This window comes from Euprymna scolopes, chromosome 36, assembly GCF_053919585.1.
Source record: "Euprymna scolopes isolate OS-2025 chromosome 36, ASM5391958v1, whole genome shotgun sequence".
Taxonomy (NCBI): Eukaryota; Metazoa; Mollusca; class Cephalopoda; order Sepiida; family Sepiolidae; genus Euprymna; species Euprymna scolopes.
The window spans coordinates 971,453-993,120 of NC_136517.1; the positions used below are offsets into that span (position 1 = coordinate 971,453).

Consider the following 21,668-nt stretch of genomic DNA (forward strand, 5'->3'; position numbering starts at 1 on the left):
CTACCTAGTGATAATTTTTTGGGGGATAAGGCTGCTTGAAAGCTTTTTTGGTAATTTTTTACTTACTTCCCACCTTAACAATCACCTTAAAAGTAGTTCAAGCGATTAGCAATAAACTAAGTCCTTTCTCAAAGAGCGAAGGCAAGTGTGTGCATATTTTTGATGCAGACGCTTGCACATACAGAAATGACCACTACTGAGAACATAAGGAATTACATTGCTTAATATCGGGAAAACTACTTGTTTGCGTCAAATTAAATGCAGTATTCATTTTCAGCATATCCGAAAACCTAGAAAAGTTGTCATTTTATAAAAGCGATTGTTAAGGTTGAAAGTAAGTAAAAAAATTTACCAGAAAAGCTTTCAGGCAGCCCAAAAAACAAACGAAAAAAAATTATCAGTAGGTGGCCAGAAAGTCGGTGCTCATTTTACGTTAAACCAAAATAGAAAGATGATCCTCACTTTTTGAAAAAAATAATTTCTTTATATCATGTAAACTATTTCTCTGCGCCACTTTTAAATATCATTATATGTAATCAGTTTTTTAAAATAGTCAACCATATAGGAGCCTATTCGTAACCAGACACACACACACACACACACACAGCTTTATATTATATATATATATATATATATATATATATATATATATATAATTTTTTTTTTTATTACATTTTCACCCCAAACAAGGTACATTGCCACTTTGATGTAGGGACACAGGCTACAGGGGTACTAGGTGGGGAGTTGGGCAGCAAGATGTTGGTTCAAGTTACACTTGAACTTCTGCATGTCAGTACAGTTGGGGAAGCAGAAACCTGGCAGGAAGTTCCAAAGTCTAGCGATTCTGGAGAAGAAACTACTGGAGTAGAAGGCTCTCTTACATCTAGGGTTCTCTACTGTGAAGTGGTGGGATTGTACTGCTTGTCGGGTTTGTCGGGGGGTATTTACGTAGAGGGGGGTACAAGTGCTTGCAGTTCGTCGAAACATACACCGTTAAAGTACTTGTAGAACAGGCAGAAGGATGCTACATTGCATGGATGGGACAGAGGCTGAAGCTTGAGTGACAGTTCAGGACCTATTAGGTTGGCGACTCTCTTTTGAACCTTGTCTAGGAGTGAGAGACTAGTAGCAGATGCACCAGCCCAAATATGACAACAATACGCCATATATGGGCGAATGGTTGCCTTATAGATACTTTCAGGTGTCAGTAGCTTTCTAGCACGGTAGAGAGAACCTACCTTTTCCGCAGCGGTCCTGGCAATGCTCTCAATGTAATTGTTCCAACTCATGTTTCCTGTGAACGTTAGGCTGAGGAGTTTAAAAGATGTAATTTCAGATAAAGAGTCTTTGGCCATTGCTATTGGTGGTAGAGAAGGTTTCTTGTAATTATTGAAGGAAACAAGTTTAGTCTTGGCAGCATTGAATGTGACCATCCATTTTTGTCCCCATTTCACTACAGATTGGAGGTCATTCTCTAGTGTTTCTGCCATTTTTTTTTTAGATATGTGTTCATTTGTTTTCCTGTCGTGTCTGTTATAGAGCGTGGTGTCATCAGCATACATACCCATCTCACAGACAATTTTGTCAGGGAGGTTCTTTATGAATATTAGGAATAATAGAGGTCCAAGGATAGACTCCTGAGGCACTCCCGCATTTATATCATATTGTTTAGATGTACGACCATCGAGGATAACCTGGATTTTTCTCTTATCTAAGAAGAATTTAATTATGTTAAGTATTCTACCAGTGATACCGTATGATCTAATTTTCCTGAGGAGACCCTCATGCCATCACCTGTCAAAAGCCTTAGATATATCTAGAGCTACTGCTCTACCCTCCCCTGCTTTGTCATGTGAATGGTATATACGTTCAGAGATTACAGTGAGGATGTCTGCTGTGGAACGGGCTTGTCTAAATCCATATTGTTGGTTGGTAAGAAGTTTAGCATCTGTAAGGTGATGGACTAGAGCTTGGTTAATTATGGACTCAAATATTTTGGCAAAAAGTGGGAGGAGGCTAATGGGGCGATAATTTGCTGGATCAGTTATTTCGCCAGAATTCTTGAATACTGGTACCACAGTAGCAGTTTTCCAGCAGGCAGGAAAGCAAGATTCATTAAGGCATTTGTTGTAAAGTTTGGAGAGGATTGGAGCTACTTCAGCGGAGCACTTTTTTAATAGCACAGCTGGGATGAGATCAGGTCCACATGCTTTTGCAGTGTCAAGGTTTTTTTAAATGGCATGCATCTGAGAAGGGGTGATTTTCAGATCGTCAAGTGTGGCGTCTGTCCGCAAAGGAAAGTCTGGGAGAGGGTGGTTAGCAGGGTCTAGTGTGGAGTTGGAGGCAAACCAACTGGCAAGCATGTTAGCCTTCTCGGTTGCTGAGCAAACAACTTCATGATTGTTGGATAGCGGGGGAATTGTTGATTGCCCATTATTTACTACACTGTTGTAGATTTTCCAGAAGTCACGGGTTTCTAATTTCTGAGCTTTGATACATTTTTTTGTGGTTTCAGTAAATTCTCTCTTAGCTATCGCTATTTCTTTCTTAAAATTACTTCTGGATTCTATATACTTTTGTCTGTTTGAACTGTATTTATGTCGGGTAAATCTGTGGTACACATGCTGTCTTTGCACAATGGCAGCTACACATGTGGAAGTAAACCATTGGGGAGAGTGGGGCTTGTTATATAATTTCTGTGTGGGGACATGTGCTTCAATTGCTGTTTTGAACCATTCAGTAGTCTCATTTGCGCACTGTTCAGCGGGAAGTGAAAAGATATTTCACCATAGGGCGTCTCTAATGAGATCCCTGATGGCTTCCCAGTCGGCCTTTTTATAATTGAGCAATGGCTCTTCCATTTTGGCTCTAGAGTTTAGGATGATTTTAACTATTATCACTACTTGATCAGCATTCCCAAGTGGGCTGTGGGTGTTCGTAACACAATCATCAGGAACTGTGGTCTTTTTTTTTTTTTTTTTTTTTTCACATGGGGGTCACCACTTATCAAGGCCCGGAGGCTACTCAGGTATAAGGGTTATTGCGTATACAGTAATCAATGAGATAGTAATGGAGATTTGATAGAGTGTCTTACTTAAGGGGGCGGTTTGTCAGGAATTTGTTTATGTTGGATTTGAAGACATCCAAGTTGTAGTCAGGTGGGAAACAGGCAAATGGAAGAGAGTTCCACAGTCGTGCACTTCTAAGAAAGAAGCTCTGCTCATGGAATCTACATTTGGATTTAGGCACAGATAAAGAGTGGGGAAAATTATTGACAGTAATTTCAGCCAGATGGATGTTTCTCGTGGTCAGAAACAGATCTAAAAGTGATGCGTGTTGCTCTTGCTGGTCAGGGAAACGGGTTGGAAACGTAACCGTCTGTGATAGGGAATGAGATATAGAGAAGCTATGTGTTGTGGTACCAGCTGCGTCTGTGTATATAGACCTTCTGTAACAAAAATAAAAACAAACAGCTTGAATAAAATAAATGTTTCCAAGATGACCTGAGTAGCTGAATCGTTTCATTAATCTGTTAATACGAAAATAAATGGTTGTTCTATTGACGATTTTTCATTTTATTTATTTATTTTAAACTAAAAATGCAGTTCGTAAGAACTAAGAAATTACAATATTTTGATTTGATTCTTTTCTGTTATTTAAATTTCCTAAATACCTCCCTCCCCCTCGCTTCCCCTCTCTAAAATTAGATACTTTTTTTTATTTTTCTTATTCAATCTTCACTCAAAACAAGGCAGGCGCCACTTTGAAGTAGGGGGCTACTATCGGGGATATAATTTGCGGGGGCATTATGAAGGGAGATGAGGAGAAAGATGCTTGTTCACATTACACTTGAACTTCTGCATATCAGTACAGTTTGGAAAGCAGTGTCCCGAAAGAGAGTTCCAAAGACTTGCAGGGTGGGCTAATCTCATCTACATCTTGGTGCTGTGGCTAATCAAAACAGAGCTTTCACTTAACTATGGGCAGTCCAATTTTTTATTGTTCTTGATTGTGACAATGTGAATGTAGCAAACATCCCTAGTAAACATGATTTTATGGCTACAACAGGACTCTAACACCATACATCGTCAGTCTACATTGTTATTCTCTTTGCAATTCCTACCTTTTTTCTTATTTACTGAGTTTTATTTTTAAAAATGTTTGCAGATTCTGCATCACTTGGAAGAGGACCGTCCTGTGTTTCCGGGTTCCCGATCCACCTATGTTGACACACTTCAGTTCCTGCGACCTGATATGTACGACGGGATCCCCGTCTACAGGGTGATGAATAAGAATGGGGAGATTATTCAAAAGGATCAGGATCCAAAGGTAACTTGAAAAAATATCCCCTTTTTTTTTTTTTTTTGTTTTTTTTTTTTAATGGTCATAAGTAATGTCATAGAAAACAAATAAAAAAGATTGGCAGGAATAAAATAAAAAAAAAAATGGTTGATTTGGTTATTTGGTTACAAAGAAATGGAAATTAACTTTTGACTTTAATTTCATAATCAAATTATTTTGCGAATTCAAAATTTAAAAATTTAATAACTTAATGCAAAATAATATGTAATGTATAGACTTTGAACAGATACAAGTGAGACATTACTAAGAAAACATCCATCATACTACAGCTAATATTTCGGCATTAAATAATCATAACAGCAGTAAAACAAACTTAAAAACAACCAGCCTTGTGCTATTGTATGAGTATAAACAGTTTAGTTGGTGTGCATTTATCTCCTACGAGTTGTTTTAAGTTGTTCTTATTTAACATAGTGGAATGAAAAAAAAAAAAAAGAATATTTCACTTGAAATATATTCAGCAAATGCAAGGCTCATTCTGAACACATCTGATTAAAACACTGCCAAGAAAATAACCTAAAAGAGATCTTCAACAAAGTTGACCTAAACATTAATAGCATTTAACTTCCATCCACCACAACTAATGTTTAGGCATTAAATGACCCATAAGGAGTTGATATGTTGTAAAACAAACCAAACAACCAACCAGGCTCATGCTGATTGTGCAAGTATGAATAGTTCAGTTGATTTGCATTTCTCCCACAAGTTGTTTTAAGTAGTTTTTATTTGACATAGTGAATGTTTTTTATTTTTTACAGAGGACTCACTACATATCAAGGCCCAGAGGCCACTCGAGAATAAGAGTTAATGAGTGTAAAGTAGTCAATGGGACATTATCATAGAAACGTTAGTGCAAATTTGGTAAATTGGATTACTTAAAGGGAACAGCTCATCAAGAACTTGTTTACATTGGACTTGAAGACGACCATATTGTAGTCAGCTGGAAAGCAGGCAAACGGAAGACAGTTCCACAAGTGTGCAGTTCGAAGAAAGCAGCTTTCTACATGGAATCTACGTTTAGGTTTAGGCTCGAATAAAGAGTGGGGGAAATTATTGATAGTGATTTCAGCTAGACAAGTGTTTCTCATGAAAGTTTGGCAAGAGGATACTATAGATTGGAGCTCAGCCGAGCACTTACCATGAAAATAATGATAAAGCAAAGACAGGCCCGCAACATTTCCTCTGCAAGAAAGAGGTTGCAGGGAAAAGAAAAGGGCATCCCCTAATAGACTCCAAAGTTTTTTTGAACTCTGTCAAGGCAGGATAAGAACTTTCTAACAGCTCCTGCCCAGATGTGGCAACAATACTCCATCCTTATATACATACGTACACATACATATATATACATACATACACATATATATATATATATACACACACATACATACATACATATACATATATATACACATACATATTTATTTTTTTAAATTTTTTTACACAGTGATTACCACTTATCAAGGCCCGGAAGCCACTCAGGTATAAGGGTTATTGCAAGTACATTACGTTAGTGTGGAGATTTGATTAAGTGTTTACTTAAGGGGGCGGTTCATTAGGAATTTGTTAACGTTGGACTTGAACACATCCAACTTGTAGTCAGGTGGGAAGCAGGCAGACGGAACAGAGTTCCACAGGCGTGCAGTTCTAAGAAAGAAGCTTTGTTCATGGAATCCACGTTTTGATTTAGGCACAGATAAAAAGTGGGTGAAATTTTTCACAGTGGATTCAGCTAGACTGGTGTTTTTCGTGAAAGATTGGCGAGGGGGCCCCAGAGATTGGAGTTCAGACGAGCACCTGCCACGGAAATAACGATGTGGGAGAGAGGTTGCAGGGTAGAGAAAAGGGCATCCCCCACTAAGCCACGAAGTCTATTTTGTACTTTGTCAAGGCAGGATAGGCTATTTTTAGCAGCTCCTGCCCAGATATGGCAGCAGTATTCCATCCTTGGACGTACTTGGCTTTTATATAGATAGAGAATTGCATCAGTAGTGAGATATCTTCTGGAGCGGTAGAAGGATCCCACCATCTTTCCAGCGACCTTGACAACAGACTTGATGTACATGTTCCATTTCAGATCAGGAGTAAAGGTCAAACCCAGAAGCTTGCCAAAACACGGGGCCTCTCCCAGACAAGAGCCATCCATCCCAATTGATGCCAGATGGGGATCAGAGCGTTGATGATGTAAGGATAGGAGTTTGGTTTTAGATGCATTAAAGGTAACCAGCCATGTCTTCCCCCACTGAACCACGTGCTCGAGATCAGAGGAGAGAGAATCAGAGAGAACTTTGTCATTTACAGCCTTTGATGTGTTGCCGTAGATGGTCGTGTCATCAGCATAGATGTCAATGAATGATTTAAGTATGTGTTTAGGGAGGTCATTGATGTAGATCAGGAAGAGAGTTGGGTCCAAGATTGACCCCTGAGGGATTCCACTTTTAATACTGCAGGCCTCTGATTTTTGTCCATCGACCACTACTCTTATGAGCCTATCGGAGAGGAATGATTTAATGATTGAGAAAACATTTCCAGTTATACCGTAGCTGCAACGAGATATCAAAACAGAAAATTGATGAAGACTTTAACAAGTTAGATGAGCTGGAACAAAGGAAGCAGGGAATAAATCAGACAATTTTAACACATGCCATAATAGTATTTATAAAAAAAATGAAGCTAGCATCATGTTTGTAGGGGAGAGGTTGCATAGAAGAAATGGTGTAACTCAATCAACTTAAAAGTACCACATATTATTACTTATTAAGATTAAGCCCCCTCCTTTGCTCGTTAAAATTGAATTTGCATAAGTGATTATTGTAGTGAGACACACAGACATATACATTCCTTTTTATGATATAAATTAGTATTCACATGATGATTTAGTAATGCTATGCATTTGTTACGGACGTTTTATCTTTTACTTTTTTGCCAGTTAGATGATGCGACTGTTTTGAAAATGTACCAAGACATGACTCTTCTGAATACAATGGATCGAGTTTTATATGATTCCCAACGACAAGGCAGGATTTCTTTCTACATGACTAATTATGGAGAAGAAGGCACGCATATTGGTTCGGCAGCAGCATTAGATAATGGAGATTTGGTTTTTGCCCAATACAGAGAAGCAGGTAAGTCCATTTCAGTAACTTTGTTTTCCTCATTTTTCTCAACCAAACAATTTTTCATTAAAAGCTAATACTGAGTATGGCTTTGACTATTTTTTAAATCTTACTTTCTTGTACTTGTTTTCGTATTAACCCGGAGTGGTTGGGCCATCTCCATCTAGAGAATTTACAGCATCTGAAACAAATGATGACCAGGCGTGACGGCCCACCATAAAAGCAGATTACAAGCATTAGTCAATCAAGGTTCCAGCGAGGGTCCAGAATTGGCTCGGTATCCTGTTTCACTGTTGTGAGTTGGGTTTGCAGCTGACCTTTCGTATCATTTTTTCCAACCCTAAGGAAAGGCTGGTTCAATGACTGGGTGATGACGGAGAGCGTGACCGAAGCGGTGAAGATGTCTCGGGAGGAGAGCTTGTTGCAGCGAGAATGAACAACAACATTTAAGATAAACTGTGGCCAATGAACACAAAAATACACATTGAACACCTCAACCTTCATTAGTCACTTGCTCTCATCGTCCAGGTTTCACAGCCGTACAATAGAATTGTGCAAATGGCAAAAAAGAAAATAGAGTATTAACCACGTCTCGAACAAATACTGACCACTGTAGTAATAAATACAAGTGTCAGCCTATCAAGGTTTCAGCGATGAACCCTATAGAGGCAAGGGCCCAGGATCAGCTCGGTATCCTGTTTCACCATTCTCATCCAGGTTTTTATCTGACCTCCACATCGTTTTTTCCAACCCCGAGGAAAGGCTGATTCAATGCCTTTGTGGATGAAATCATCTGGGTGATGACGAGGAGCATGATCGAACCAGCACAAATGTCTTGAGAACTTGTAGCGAGAATGAGCAATGGCATTTAAGATAACTTCAGCCTTCATTGGTCGTTTATGCTCATCGTCCAGGTTTCACAACCATAAAAAAAACGAAATAAATATTGATGTGATGGTTAATATCCTCCTCTCCTTGATCTTTTGCAGTGATGAGAGAATCAAGGAAGTTGAAACAATCAACCTCTTCAAGGGCTTCCTTGCTGAGGGTGATTGGTTGTTTTTCAATTTGGAGGAAATCGGCAAATTCAGAGCTTTATCTGTTGAGTGTTGTATCTTGTTTTTTTAATACTAATTAGTTGTCACTTATCAAGGCCCAAAAGCTACTTAAGGATAAGAGTTAAAAAGTGTATTTTTTTTTGCGGACTATTATCCTCATCTTTATAGTTAGTATTTCATCACGTTTCGACCAACTCATCCTCTGGCCTTCTTCAGGTGGTTAACTGTGATGGGCTAGGAATGCTGAGTCTTGTAACTATCCCCAGTAATTACTGCCTTCCATAGTTGTTGTTGTCTTGCCTATTTTGGCCAACCAATCGTCTGGCTTGCTATAGTTTTAGCTGAACATTTATTTCGATCTCGTTGCCTCCACAAGAAGTCTATCAATCCATCCTCTTAGAATCCAAGACTTTTTCTCCAATCTGCTCTCTCTGATGCCAAAACAGACTCTCCGCTAACTCGTATCAATCTTCTCCCACAATTGCATTCTACAAATCATTCTATGATGTGGCGATCCACATCATGTCAACGATTGCTCTCTAATCCTGTTATAACACTTTTTTTCTAAATAAATAACCTGCCTGTGCTAACAACTTCTAATCTAAAACAATGAGCCCAAATTTCTAATTCTACAACTGCCAGTCTGTCTACAGTAGGTATATTATGACGCTGTTGCCGTATAAATGATTATTTCACTAATGATGAGCGTTTTTATTTTTTTTAGATGAGGATTGATAATTTGTAATATTTGGATTGTTCAAGTTACTACCCCGATTTACAATAAAATTTAAAAGACTCAACACTCTTTCCGTCTCATAAGAATATCACACAATTTGAATTCTAATGACTGTAGCTTATTAGAAAAAAATAACAAAACCTTTTTCACCATTCATATCACTTGTGAAGATACACCTGAAGAAAGCAGTTACATTGGTTGGAACATTGTGAGAATAACAACTAAGATGCGAACAGAAGTTCGAACAGAACAAATAATGCAAATACTTCAGTAATGTTGAGCATTTTTTAAAAAAATTTTATTTTATTTTATTTTTTTTTTTTTAGGTGTTTTGATGTGGAGAGGTTTCAATCTGGATGAGTTCATGAATCAGTGTTATGGGAACAATCTTGATTACGGCAAGGGGAGACAAATGCCGGTCCATTATGGATCAAAGAAACTCAATTTTGTCACAATATCCTCCACACTGGCTACGCAGATGCCTCAAGGTAAGTAGCAAAAAATAAAACTATTACAAAGAGTAAAACGAGTAAAACACATAATGTTTTTGCTAGGGTTTGTGTTCCTTTATAGAAGCGCTGGTTGAATTTGAATAAAATAAATACGTATTAGATACATTTGAAGCCAAAACAACGCATTATTACAAAATAAACATATTTATTTTGTTTGAAATTTATATTGAATATAAATTTTATATATATAATTTATATTATATATATTTTATATATATAAATTTTATTTTATATCCAGTATTCCCCCCTCCCCACTTGTAAAAAAACAAAAATACAATTAAACTACAGTTGTTAATGGGAGCCACTGCCGGCCCAGTAAAATAGCAGGCAGTCACCCGTGGCCAAAATGAATGTACCATGTCTAAGTAACAACATTAGTATCTATAAACCCATTCTTAACATGGAGGATTTGATTATGTGCTGTCATTATTCTGTGCTTTCATCAAACGAGTCAAATAAAAGTAGGGTAGTGTTGTTGCCTATTAGGTAGCAGTTGTAATCTATAATGAAAATAAAAGAATGAACTAAAAATTATTTATAACCCATTTATTCCGGAGAGAACATTGTGTCATGAGAAAAAGAAACAGCCAAAAAACATTGCAGCAGACCTGAACAATGATTCTCATAGCCTTTAAATTTTTCCTTTTAACTTTGTCGTAATTTTTTCCAGCGATTATCATTGAGTACAGACTTAATTTTCAGATTAAAAAAGAAATTTATGGTAATATTTTTAATGACTGTAATAGTCGGGGATTAATTTGTAATGATAAATGGAACACACTTTTTTTCACGTCAGTTGTTAATGCTGCCCCTGGCTGTTAAATGTTTCCTTTTTCTGCTGGTAAGGTGTATACAGTTTTTTCCAAGGTATTTTGGTAATGTGAAAGCTAAATGTGTAATCTATGATAAGCGCTATAGAAATTTGCGAAAAATTGAAATTAAAAAATCTAAATGCTAGTGGCAGTACTAACAATGGGAGTGGCCAAAAAGTGGGTGTTTACTGAAATAGAATGTTTATAATAATAAATAATTTCAAATTTAAACCTGTAATAATTATTTTGTAACCTGAAAGTTATGTTTGTTTTAAAGATTCTAAAAGGGTAAACATGTCCAATAGCTGACCTTAATTGGATTGCCAGACTCTACTGAATATTTGAAGTCAAATCTTTCAGAAAAAAAGGCCAAAACAGACCAAATTGATAACTATAGCCAGATTTTCGCAAACAAAAGTCAAATTGAAAAAACAAGAAATGTGTGTGCAAATCTATAAACATTTAAGTATTTTACATGTCATTATTGTTAGTTTTGTGTGCTTGTGTAAATTGGTGATGTTTTAAACTGACACATTCCATTGAAGAGCTGTGCTTCCAAATACTTGCGTCTTTTTTATTATGATTTATTCCAAAATAAAAATTCCAGAATTTTATTAAAAGAAATATTTTGTGGAAATAAAATTGTTGGCAAAAAATAAGTTTGTTTTATTTCATTCAATAAACGTCCATATTTTTTCGGCATAATAATAATAAAAATGCAAATATTTGGGAGCTAACCTCTTCAATTTAATCCAGAGTTAACATCTTCAATATAGCCATATTCTCTATATAGCATTAATAAAGGTAATGTTCAAAGTTCAAAAAAATTTAAATTGGTTATTTCTCGACGCCTTTCACATTCACCTAATTTGACAACATTTATAGATTTTCGGGTAATCTATAAACAAATGACGTGCGTAAAATTGTTGTTGACAAATAGTCTTGCCATAAGCCAATGCGCACACATGCATTGTTTGGTTGGCCATTGAAAAGCATAATATTATTACATAAAACTATTTGTCAGCGACAATTTTACATGCGATATTCATTATCATAATACTGGAAAACCTATAAATGTTGTCAGATCATATAAAAAAGATAAAATTATTAATAAATTATGCATTAAATGAACTTAATGCAGAGTGAAATAATGTCTTTTAGTGACGTCATATTGTAATGTTAGTAAGCATTCATTTATAAAGTGAAGAAATGGATTCTGGAATGTGAGAATTTTCAGAGCTCAGCCAATCAAAATGGACGGACTTTGGCGAGGGAGCCTTTATTATTTATGAATTGGAAATTGGAAAGATTATGTTAGGTCTATGCATGTATGAACCAGTTACAATTAGTGTAATCATAGAATCTGTGGATCGTGTAGAATTTGTCCCAGTGACAACTGGTAGCAGTGGTAGGATTAAATATTTAGAGAGAAAATTAGGAACTCTTTCCTTTAAAGATGTGACTGTGATGGTGTTGTTCGTAGGATGCAATGTAGTATTATATTATCACGACTGAATGTGTCTAAAATGGTGTTCAAAAGCTACATAAGATAGTGGCTATTAGCCTAGATGTATTGAATTTGTATGTGGCATTTGCTGTCATATATATGAAATAAGATAAAATAAGATATGAAAATATGTATATGAAATTTGAAAATATATGTATATGAGATATATATATATATATATATGAAGGCTACTCCCCTCATTGTCCTGTCCACTGAGGGGAGCAGCCTTCCATCACATCTGCAGCAACCTCCAGCGCAAGCTTAGAATCTTAAAGAACAAGTGGTCGTCCAACCTTGCAGTAAGAACACAGCAATACGCAGACGCTGGTGACTACAGAGGCTTTTATGAAGCCCTCAAGACAGTGTATGGCCCCATGCACCGTGTCCACTGCATAGTGCGGACGGTCAGATGCTCCTCACGGATGGAGCATCTATCCTGAACCGTTGGTCTGAGCATTTCCAAGCTCTCTTCAGAGCTGACTGGGTCATTCAGGACTCAGCAATCCTTCGCATCCCTCAACTTCCAGCCAAAGTGGAATTGGATGAACCTCCTTCCATGGAAGAACTCAATGTGGCCATAAAACAGTTGAAGAATGGAAAGGCGGCAGGAATCAACGGGATCCCACCAGAGATCTCGAAATATGGAGTCAGGCATGTCTCCAGAATGGAGGATCATCGCCTGCCCAAAGTAGTCTTATATGGCAAACTCTTAACTGGCCATCGTGACAGGGGCACCGAAGAAAAGATATAAAGACTCTGAATTAGTCCCTCGGTGACTGCCACATTGACCACCTCTCCAGTGGTCTGCTCTTGTTGCTGACCGTGCTACCTAGCAACATACTGTCCACCAGGCTGTCGAGATCTCCCGCACAGAGAATCTGCAGGAGGAAGATTCGGGAAGCTTCAGCAGCCACACCTGACACGACTTTTGATTGCAGCCACTGTGGCTAAAGCTGCTTGTCCCGCATCGGGCTTGTCAGTCACAAGCGTGCCTGCAGTTGACGTGGACAACCCCCTTTATAGAATCTTCATTTGCAAAGTACAGCCAAGAAGAAAATATATATGAAATAAGATATGTAAATATATATATATATATTAATGAAAACAAAGGGATGTAGTGTTTACCTGATATATGCAATGGTAAACTTCAAACTAATATAAATAACAGTATTTATATATAGAAAATTTAATCCCAACCGAATTAAAAAGCTCAATACGTAATAGAGAGTAGAGCTTATTTCTTATATATATATATAGATAGATGAAATAAGATATAAGAATAATTAAAGTGAATTGGTTGTAGCAGTAATTACAACTTCCTGTTTTATTTCTTATCAGCTTCTGGTGCTGCGTATGCATACAAACGAGCCGAAAATGGGAAATGTGTGATCTGTTATTTTGGTGAAGGTGCTGCTTCAGAGGGAGATGCTCACGCTGCCTTCAATTTTGCTGCTACCTTGGAATGTCCTGTGATATTTTTCTGGTAATGAATGTGTGAATTTCTTTTATTTCTAATTACTATCAAAAAAAAAAAAATTTTTTATGTGGCAGAGTAAATTTTATTTTTAAAATTTTGATTAAAAAATTTTTTTTTTTTCCCCCAAATACCATTTTAAAATGTTATTTTTAATATTTTGAAGTAGACTAAATTCTTTTTTTTATTAAATTTCGATTTTTTTCTTTTTCTAAATTTCGGTACTTATCCAGTTTTACCTTGATATTAAAAGATTATAATTGCACAAAAACTTTATGTACTTACTTGTTAAGGTAAAGAAAGGCCATACATTAAAATTTACACAGATGCATACAGTATTTTTTGCTTTTATAAAATAAAATTTGATCTGTAAACGATTTCTAAGTGGTATTAATATTGACCCTTCTATATTATACAAACGAAAAAATATTGAATTTCAACTGAAACAAATGGTGCCTACTTCATTGTCAGGTCTCAAATAGTAACATATCTAAAAATTATGAAAAAGCAGTAAGGTATAAAAATATTAATAAAAAATAAATTTGCACTTACAAAAAAGAGATAAGTTGATGGGGTGGATTATTAAGTTCTGTTGCTTACGTGCTTAACGTAATTCAAAATGTCGGACAAAATTTATTCTCATATAAACTTTATCAAAAACAGTTTTTCATTAATAATTTGAGACCTGACATTTACGTAGGTACCATTTGTTCCACTTAAAATCCAATATTTTTTTGTTTGTACAATTATAATTGTATGTTGAATTATATCCCTTAATGTAAGCAGAAAATAGCGGATAAGACACTTTGCCGTTTAAATAAGTTTTTTTCTTGTTTAAAAAATACTTGAAATACTTGATGAATTTGCATAATCTTTGGTATACCGTCATTTTTAAAGCCTAACACATTTTTGTGCCATTTTATTTTGTTTTGTTTTTTTTTACAATCATCTTTTAATATTGAAGTAAAACTGGATGAGCACCAATTTTTTTTCTTTAAATTATTTGGGTTTTTTTTTTTCCATCTGATTTTATTTATCTTTTCTTTTCCATTTCAAATTGAATTTTTTAAATTCTCCTGATTTATAAAAACAAAAAATTTAAAGCGAATACACTATGAAAAGATAGTGTATGATAAGGCTGATCAGCCTTAGTTGCCATTTTTCTACAACCAGGAAAAGAATTTTATAAAATAATGGCAGCCATATTGGAAACTGTTAGCTATGCTAAAGATTGTTTACATGGGACAAAGTTAATTACAATGGATTAACCAATTACACAAACCATGATCAACGGGTTTAATAGTTAATATAAATTATTTCTAGTGGCAAATGATTTCTTAGGTTAGAGTTGGATTTAAAAAATAATATAAAAAAAAACCAACCTTTGTTGACAGATTCAAAACTTGGTGTTTCAACTGAAAAGAAGACTAAAAGGATGTTCGCCAGTTCATGCCTTCTTATTTTTGTGTTTAAATTTGTGATGACTGTTTCAAGGTTTTTTTTTTTTTTTTATACACATGCAGATACTATGCAGTATAATCCCCACCCTACCTCTAAATGGTGTGACATTCTTCTTAATTGAAGGTTCTCACTTTAGTCTCCGATTCAATGTGTCTCACTCTGTTTGGTTGTTTTGGGTTTGTTTTTTTTACAGCATATCAAACTTATTCAGATTATTAAAACTGATTTCAGTCATTTTTGGTAAAAGTTTTTACATTTCAAGTTTTTTTTTTTTTATTATATCTTCAAATATTTATTCATGATGTTTGGCTTGGCTTGGCTTGGCTTGGTTGTTTTATAGAGGAAAATTGTTTTTGGTTTTGCAGAACATGATTGAGTTTTGGAAAGGAAAATGAAACAATAACATGAATGTTTGTTGCCAGTATTTTCAGAGAGCCGAATCCTCGTAATATCAGACTCTAAAAATGGAATGCCAGTTTTCAGTCTCAATGATAATTTCAATCTTTTTCTTATTCTCCCCCTTTTTAATAAGGAAATCCTTTGACCCTCTGACCCTTAGTTTACCAATAAAAATTTTAGATGCTATCAATAAAAACATACACTTTGCCAGAAGACTGACTCTTCCCCCATTCTTTTACATATTCGAAGGTGAGTCAAGATGTGTGAATACACAAGACTTTTCAAATCTTAAATTTGTTTATGTATTTTTAAAAGAAACCCCCATTTTCTTCTTCTTCAGTCGAAACAATGGTTATGCCATTTCAACTCCGACCAAGGATCAGTACCGAGGTGATGGCATTGGTAAGGAATCTTCTTTGAAGTCTTCATTTTTTGTTGGTAGTCAACGTCAGTCATTTCACGTCAGTTACTAATCCTCAAACATTTATTTATAGAAATCAAAATTTTATACTAATGGACGACCCAAATAATTTAGAATAACATTATTTTGACTTTTTTATCTGAAGGTATAAATTATACTGAACTTAAAAATAATAATCATCTTTATTTTATTTAACTGTGCATAAATAATGAAACAGTGTCCATTATTTATACCAGGGTTACACCGCAACAGACAGTCTCTAGAGAAGGATTCGTTTTTATATCTGCACCAAATTCTGAACACTTTGCAGAGATGAAAGAAAACGTGAATGAATATTGTTAAATTGCAAAAAATTTTGTTTCTTCCAGGTCTTTTTTTTTTTTTTTAATCTCTGCAATTCATGATTTGTCACAGATGATTTTACTTCAGAAACCATTTGCTCATTACAATGAAACTTGAGTTCGCTTAACATATAGTTGTTGAATAAAAGTTATTTTTTTCTTGGGCCTGCTAGTCAGAACTATTTGAATTTTCAGCTGGGAGGTTGTGTCCATATTATGCCCTATAAATACTCTTTAAAATACTTCAAAGAAAATTAAATTTGGATAATATGAAATGCTGTGTATTGTTAAAATTTCATGAAAATCATAGATATTTGAATTTTCACAAATCTCTGTCCTCTTTGCATGAAATTAAATCAAATCAAACTAAATATAGCTCACTTTTGAATCCTTTATGCCTAGCAGTTGTGTTCCAAAATTCATAATTCATTCAGATTGTTTATATATTTGCGTGTGTGTGTGTAATATATATATATATATTTATATATATATATATATATAATCTCGCCTACTTGGGAGTTGCCACTTGAAGACAAGGGTTAATGAATGTAAGGTGGTTGTGTGATAATCATTAATGGTGTAAATTGAATAGAATTTGATTTATGGGGATGGATCAACAAGAAATTTGTTTACATTGGATTTGAATGCTACTGTGTTGTATTCAACCGGGAAGCAGGACAGCGGAACAGTGTTCCACAAACTAGCAATTCTGAGAAAGAAGATTTGTTCATGCAATCTGCGTTTAGATTTAGGCACAGATAGAGAGTGAGGGAATTGGTTATAGTGGTTGTAGCTAGTCAAGCATTTTTTCTTTGTGAATGTTTGGCAAGGAGGGACCATAGATTGGAGTTCTGTTGAGCACTTGCCATGAAAATAATGCTAGAGCAGAGACAGGTTCAAAACGTCTCTTCTGTGGGAAAGAGATTGCAGGGAAAAGAAAAGGGCATCACCTACTAGATTTCGAAGCCGGTTTTGAACTATATATATATATTGTTTCATTTTACTTAAAAGTTCTTCTGAAATCAAGGAGACCCTCTTCCTGGGGTTCACACTTGATCTCTATATGAAACACATAGATATTCGAATATTACATCAAACGTCTTCATCTCTCAAACATTGAGTTAATAAAGAAGTTGAGAACATTATTTCCTTCTCCAGAATTAAATGTTTTCTAGTATATCTTTCTTGTGGTCTCTTGGTCTGACCAGATTCACGGATAAGAATTCATCTAGTCCGGTGGAACATCCAGCTTTGTGCTGTTACTTAGCATTAACATTATTTGGAGAAATTGTATCATCTTCTATTATATAAATCTCACCTGTCTGTTTAAATGTATGTATGTTTGTATGTTTGTATATTTGTATGTCTGCCTAAAACTTTCGACAGGTGACAGATTTTTACGAAATCGGTATCTTTTTAATGCTCGGCCATTCGGACGACAAATATAAACATTAATTCCTTCATCCTCAACTGGGCATTTTTCTACAGGGAGGGGGGTCGCTTTTTTTGCCAATATTTTTGAAAGTCATCCTCTCTTTTCGATTGACTAGCCTTAATTTAAACCTACATCACTTCCGGTTTGGCGATGGGCGTAAGGGCGAAGACGTCACTTTCTTTTTTTTTTCACATACTTTTCCTCTTTTGCGGTACGGGTTCGAGCCTTCTTGCCTACTACCACTTGTTTTTTATTTTTTTGCTCAACACACCTGGGCAACGCAAAGCACCCAGGCTAGTTCCTCATAAAAGTCAGTAGGTGTTAGCCATACTGTGATCTTATTTGGGCCACGAATACGAAATGTGATTTTGAATATTTGTTCAGGATTTACTTGTAGGGAAATGTATCGTCATGCCAGGTTTTTCTGATAAACTCCTGTAGAGGGAAATCTTAGACACTAGAGGATAGGTTCATTAGACATTCAAGTTTTCTTCTCTCTCTCATATATTTTTTATTTTTTTTATTTTACTTCAGTAAGTTTTAAGAGATCAAGGGGCTCCCTCCTGGAGCTAACACTTGATTCTGTTATGATTTAAATTTATATCCGAGGGCTCTTTTCAGAATATATACTGTTCCCTTTATGGCTTCTATTTGTATTTCGTTACAGCTTGGTCTTCCAGGGATTGCTTCTAAGTGTTTTAGAAGATTCTTTTTTATTAAGCCAGTTGCTCTTATCACAACCAGTATAATGTTTATTTCGTTCAGAGACCATATCGTTTTCAAATTATTTTTTAGGTCCTGATATTTTGTTATCTTTTCCCGTTCAGCTCTATTAAGGCCGAAATCATTTGGGACTGTGACATCAACAATGAGCGCAGTTCTTTCAGACTTGTTCCATATAACAATATCTGGTTTGATGGCCTTGTCTTTTATGTATCTGCCTGCCTGTATGTCTTTGTCATAGAACACCGTCACATTTCCGTTTGATATTATTGGTGGTGGTTCATGTTCCCAGATGTTCAGCGATCTGTCAAGTTGCATCTCTCCACAGATCTTCCAATGGAGGTACTTGCATACTTTGTTGTGACGAGCAGTGTAATGGCCATTTGCCAATAAGATTGGGCATGCAGACATTAGGTGGCTTGGGCTCTCAGTTGCTGAGTGGCAAAACCTGCACTGGCCATTTGTTTGTAGGCCAGCCATTTTTTTAATCCTAAATCCATTTGTGAGTAAGCCCTGATCTTGCCCGGCTACAATAAGTCTTTCCTCATAAATGGGAGTCTCCCACTCTTGAGCCGTGTGTGTGTGTGTGTGTAAAGTGAAAACAGAACAAACATACATTTTTTCGACCTAAAGAAATTGTTGGTTATTTTAAAGCCATTCTTGAGTCATTCTTGAAATAGAAAAATATACTTCCAAGTCAAAAAAAAACAAAAAAAACACTGGCTACATAAATCAGTTGAATGTTATGGATGTGTATTCACATAATAATTTCCATTGTTCTTTCCAAAGTTTAGGAAATAGAAGCTGCTAACTTCCCTCAAAGTTACTTTCGTCAGACCAAACAATTTTGGCACAATCATCAGGTATCCAATTTTCATGTTTTTTTTAAAAAATCCCAATCTTTTTTTTCTTGTTGGCCTGAGACAAACATGGCTTCTTCGTTGCTTTGCATTCTTTTCTTATAACCTTCTTCTCGATGTTCGAGCTGATATGTTTTTGTTTGCATCCTCCTGAAGTTCAGCAGCAAGCCTTGAAAAACTTTTCTTCGTATCTGCAGGGGATGCTCTTTACAAAGATCTGTTTTCCCTGGTGGTTGTAGACATTTTACAGCCTTGTCCTTTTTTGTTTTTGAAAGACTTTGTTTCCTTGTACTTTTTAATCATTGTTTGAACTCGTTCCTGGAACATTCTATCTTCCTGGTAATTTCTACCTGAGAACATCCTTCATCAGATAAAGCAATGATTTGTGCCCTTTTAATCTCTGAAAGCTGCTTTTTTGGAGGCATTTTCAATTAAATCCACTATTATAGCATTGGTATAAATCAAATATTACCTGGAAAATAAGAAACAGCCTTGAGTAAGACAATCATTTTAAATATTGGAATGAATTTAATATGAAAGAGCTAAAATGTTTGAGAAAGTTTTTAAAGCCAAAAAAATACTACAATCTACTGTTAAATATTTTACATTTGCTCTCAATTGTTCATTGTACAATTCTTAATCTTTAAATACGTACGTTTAAATTATTATCTCAATTTTTAAAGGTGCTCCATAATTTTGCCCATGGCTGTGTGTGTATATATATATATATATATATATATATATATATATATATATATATATATATATATATGGTAAATGTATACAATTAACGCTGTCTGTCCATTGAAACGATGAAAACCATCTGATCATCCTAAGGATGATAGATGGCTCATGCTGGAAGTTTGTTTTAAAGTGAAGCTGGTTTGTGCAGAGCCAGCCTTGCTTTCTTGTCCTAAACAGCTTGATCTAGCGGCAGAATAGGGTCTAGACAGCTGGAGACCAAGTTGGATGCAGACGTTGCCGGAAGTGTTGGCATCCTCAAACATAATAGAAATTGTAAGTTCCATGTAGCATGCAAATATCATACACGTTCGTCAGTTTCACACGCAACACGCTGATGAATGTGCAAATTTTTTTTTTTGCTCTTGTTCACTTCAAACAAGGCATATTATTGCCATTTGAACATATTTAGGACCAAGTCTATAGAGAACCGTGTGAGGAAATGGACGTCTGTTTGCGTTACATTTAAACTTCTGCACACTTGTACAGTCAAGAAAGCAGGAAAGAATTCCAAAGTCTATCAGTCCAATGGAAAGAAATTAGTAAAGTACAGAGATTTCTCGCATCTAGGAACCCCTACACTGAAGGGGTGAAATTTTGCTACTAGGCGGGTTTGTTGGAGCTATGTACGTTTGCTCACTGTGTAAAAGCAACAGTTTCCACTATGTTTATCTTATTTCACTACAACAAATACACTTAAAGCTCTTGTATTTATAATCTAGCACTCTGGCAGTGTTTCTGTTTCGTTTTTAGAATATTTTTAAATATTTAAAAAATATTTTTCAAAATTTAAAAAATATTTTTCAAAATTTAAAAAATATTTTCCAATAAATGTGAATATAAATTTTTGATTTTAGTTTAAAGAAACTTTGGATGTTAACAGGTTTTGTTTGATGTTGCAGCTGCTCGAGGACCTGGTTATGGCATCAGTACGATTCGTGTTGATGGCAACGATGTATTTGCTGTATATAATGCAACAAAAGCAGCTAGAAATATCTGCCTCAATGAAATGAGACCTGTCCTTATTGAAGCTATGACATATCGGTAAGACTCTATCTTCTTTTCTATTTCTTCATCTCTCCTTCTCCACCTCCTCCTATCTCCTTTTCTCTCCCCTCTCCTCCTCTCCTTGTATCTCCTCTTTTTTCTTTCCTCTTCCTTTTCTTTCTCCTTCTCTCTCCTCCTCCTCTTCTCCCTCTTCCTCTTCTCCTCTTTTCTCTCCTCCTCCCCCTCACTTTTCTCTCTCCTCCTCATTTTCTTACTCTCTCATCCTCGTTTTCTTACTCTCTTTCTCTATCTCTCCTCCTCTCTATTCCTCCTTCTCCTTCTCTCCTTTCTCTCGCTCCTCTCTTCCACTCTTTTTTCTCTCTTCTCCTCCCCCTCTTTTTTCTTTCTCTCCTCCTCTTCTATTTTTCCCTCTTTTCCTTCCTTCCTCCCTCTCTCTCCTCTCCTTCTTCTCTCTTTCTCCATCTTCCTCTCTCTCTCTCCTCTATTTTCTCTCCTCCTCTTCTATTTTTCTCTCTTTCTTTCCCTTCCTCCTTCTCTCTTTCCTCTATTTTTCTTTAAAAAAAATGAGGCCTGTCCTTATTGAAACTTACGTATCAGTTTTTCGCATTTTCTAAACTTTCTTTTGTTTATTTTTTATTAAAAAGAAAAAAATTTTCACCCACAAACTGAATTTTTGACTGGATAATTCAACAATAGTTTGGAAGT

General features: G+C 35.7%; 1 protein-coding gene across 2 annotated transcripts in view; it reads left to right on the top strand.

The window, feature by feature from the left end:
* Window positions 1-21,668, top strand: part of LOC145260279 (2-oxoisovalerate dehydrogenase subunit alpha, mitochondrial-like) — a 44,399-nt gene that overhangs the window by 16,414 nt on the left and 6,317 nt on the right. For both annotated transcript variants that reach the window (XM_080118117.1, XM_080118118.1), the window contains exons 2-7: window positions 4,168-4,329; window positions 7,289-7,484; window positions 9,596-9,757; window positions 13,439-13,583; window positions 15,775-15,836; window positions 20,858-20,999. In XM_080118117.1, the coding sequence (XP_079974243.1) occupies window positions 4,168-4,329; window positions 7,289-7,484; window positions 9,596-9,757; window positions 13,439-13,583; window positions 15,775-15,836; window positions 20,858-20,999 (869 nt within the window). The remainder of the gene's footprint in view (window positions 1-4,167; window positions 4,330-7,288; window positions 7,485-9,595; window positions 9,758-13,438; window positions 13,584-15,774; window positions 15,837-20,857; window positions 21,000-21,668) is intronic.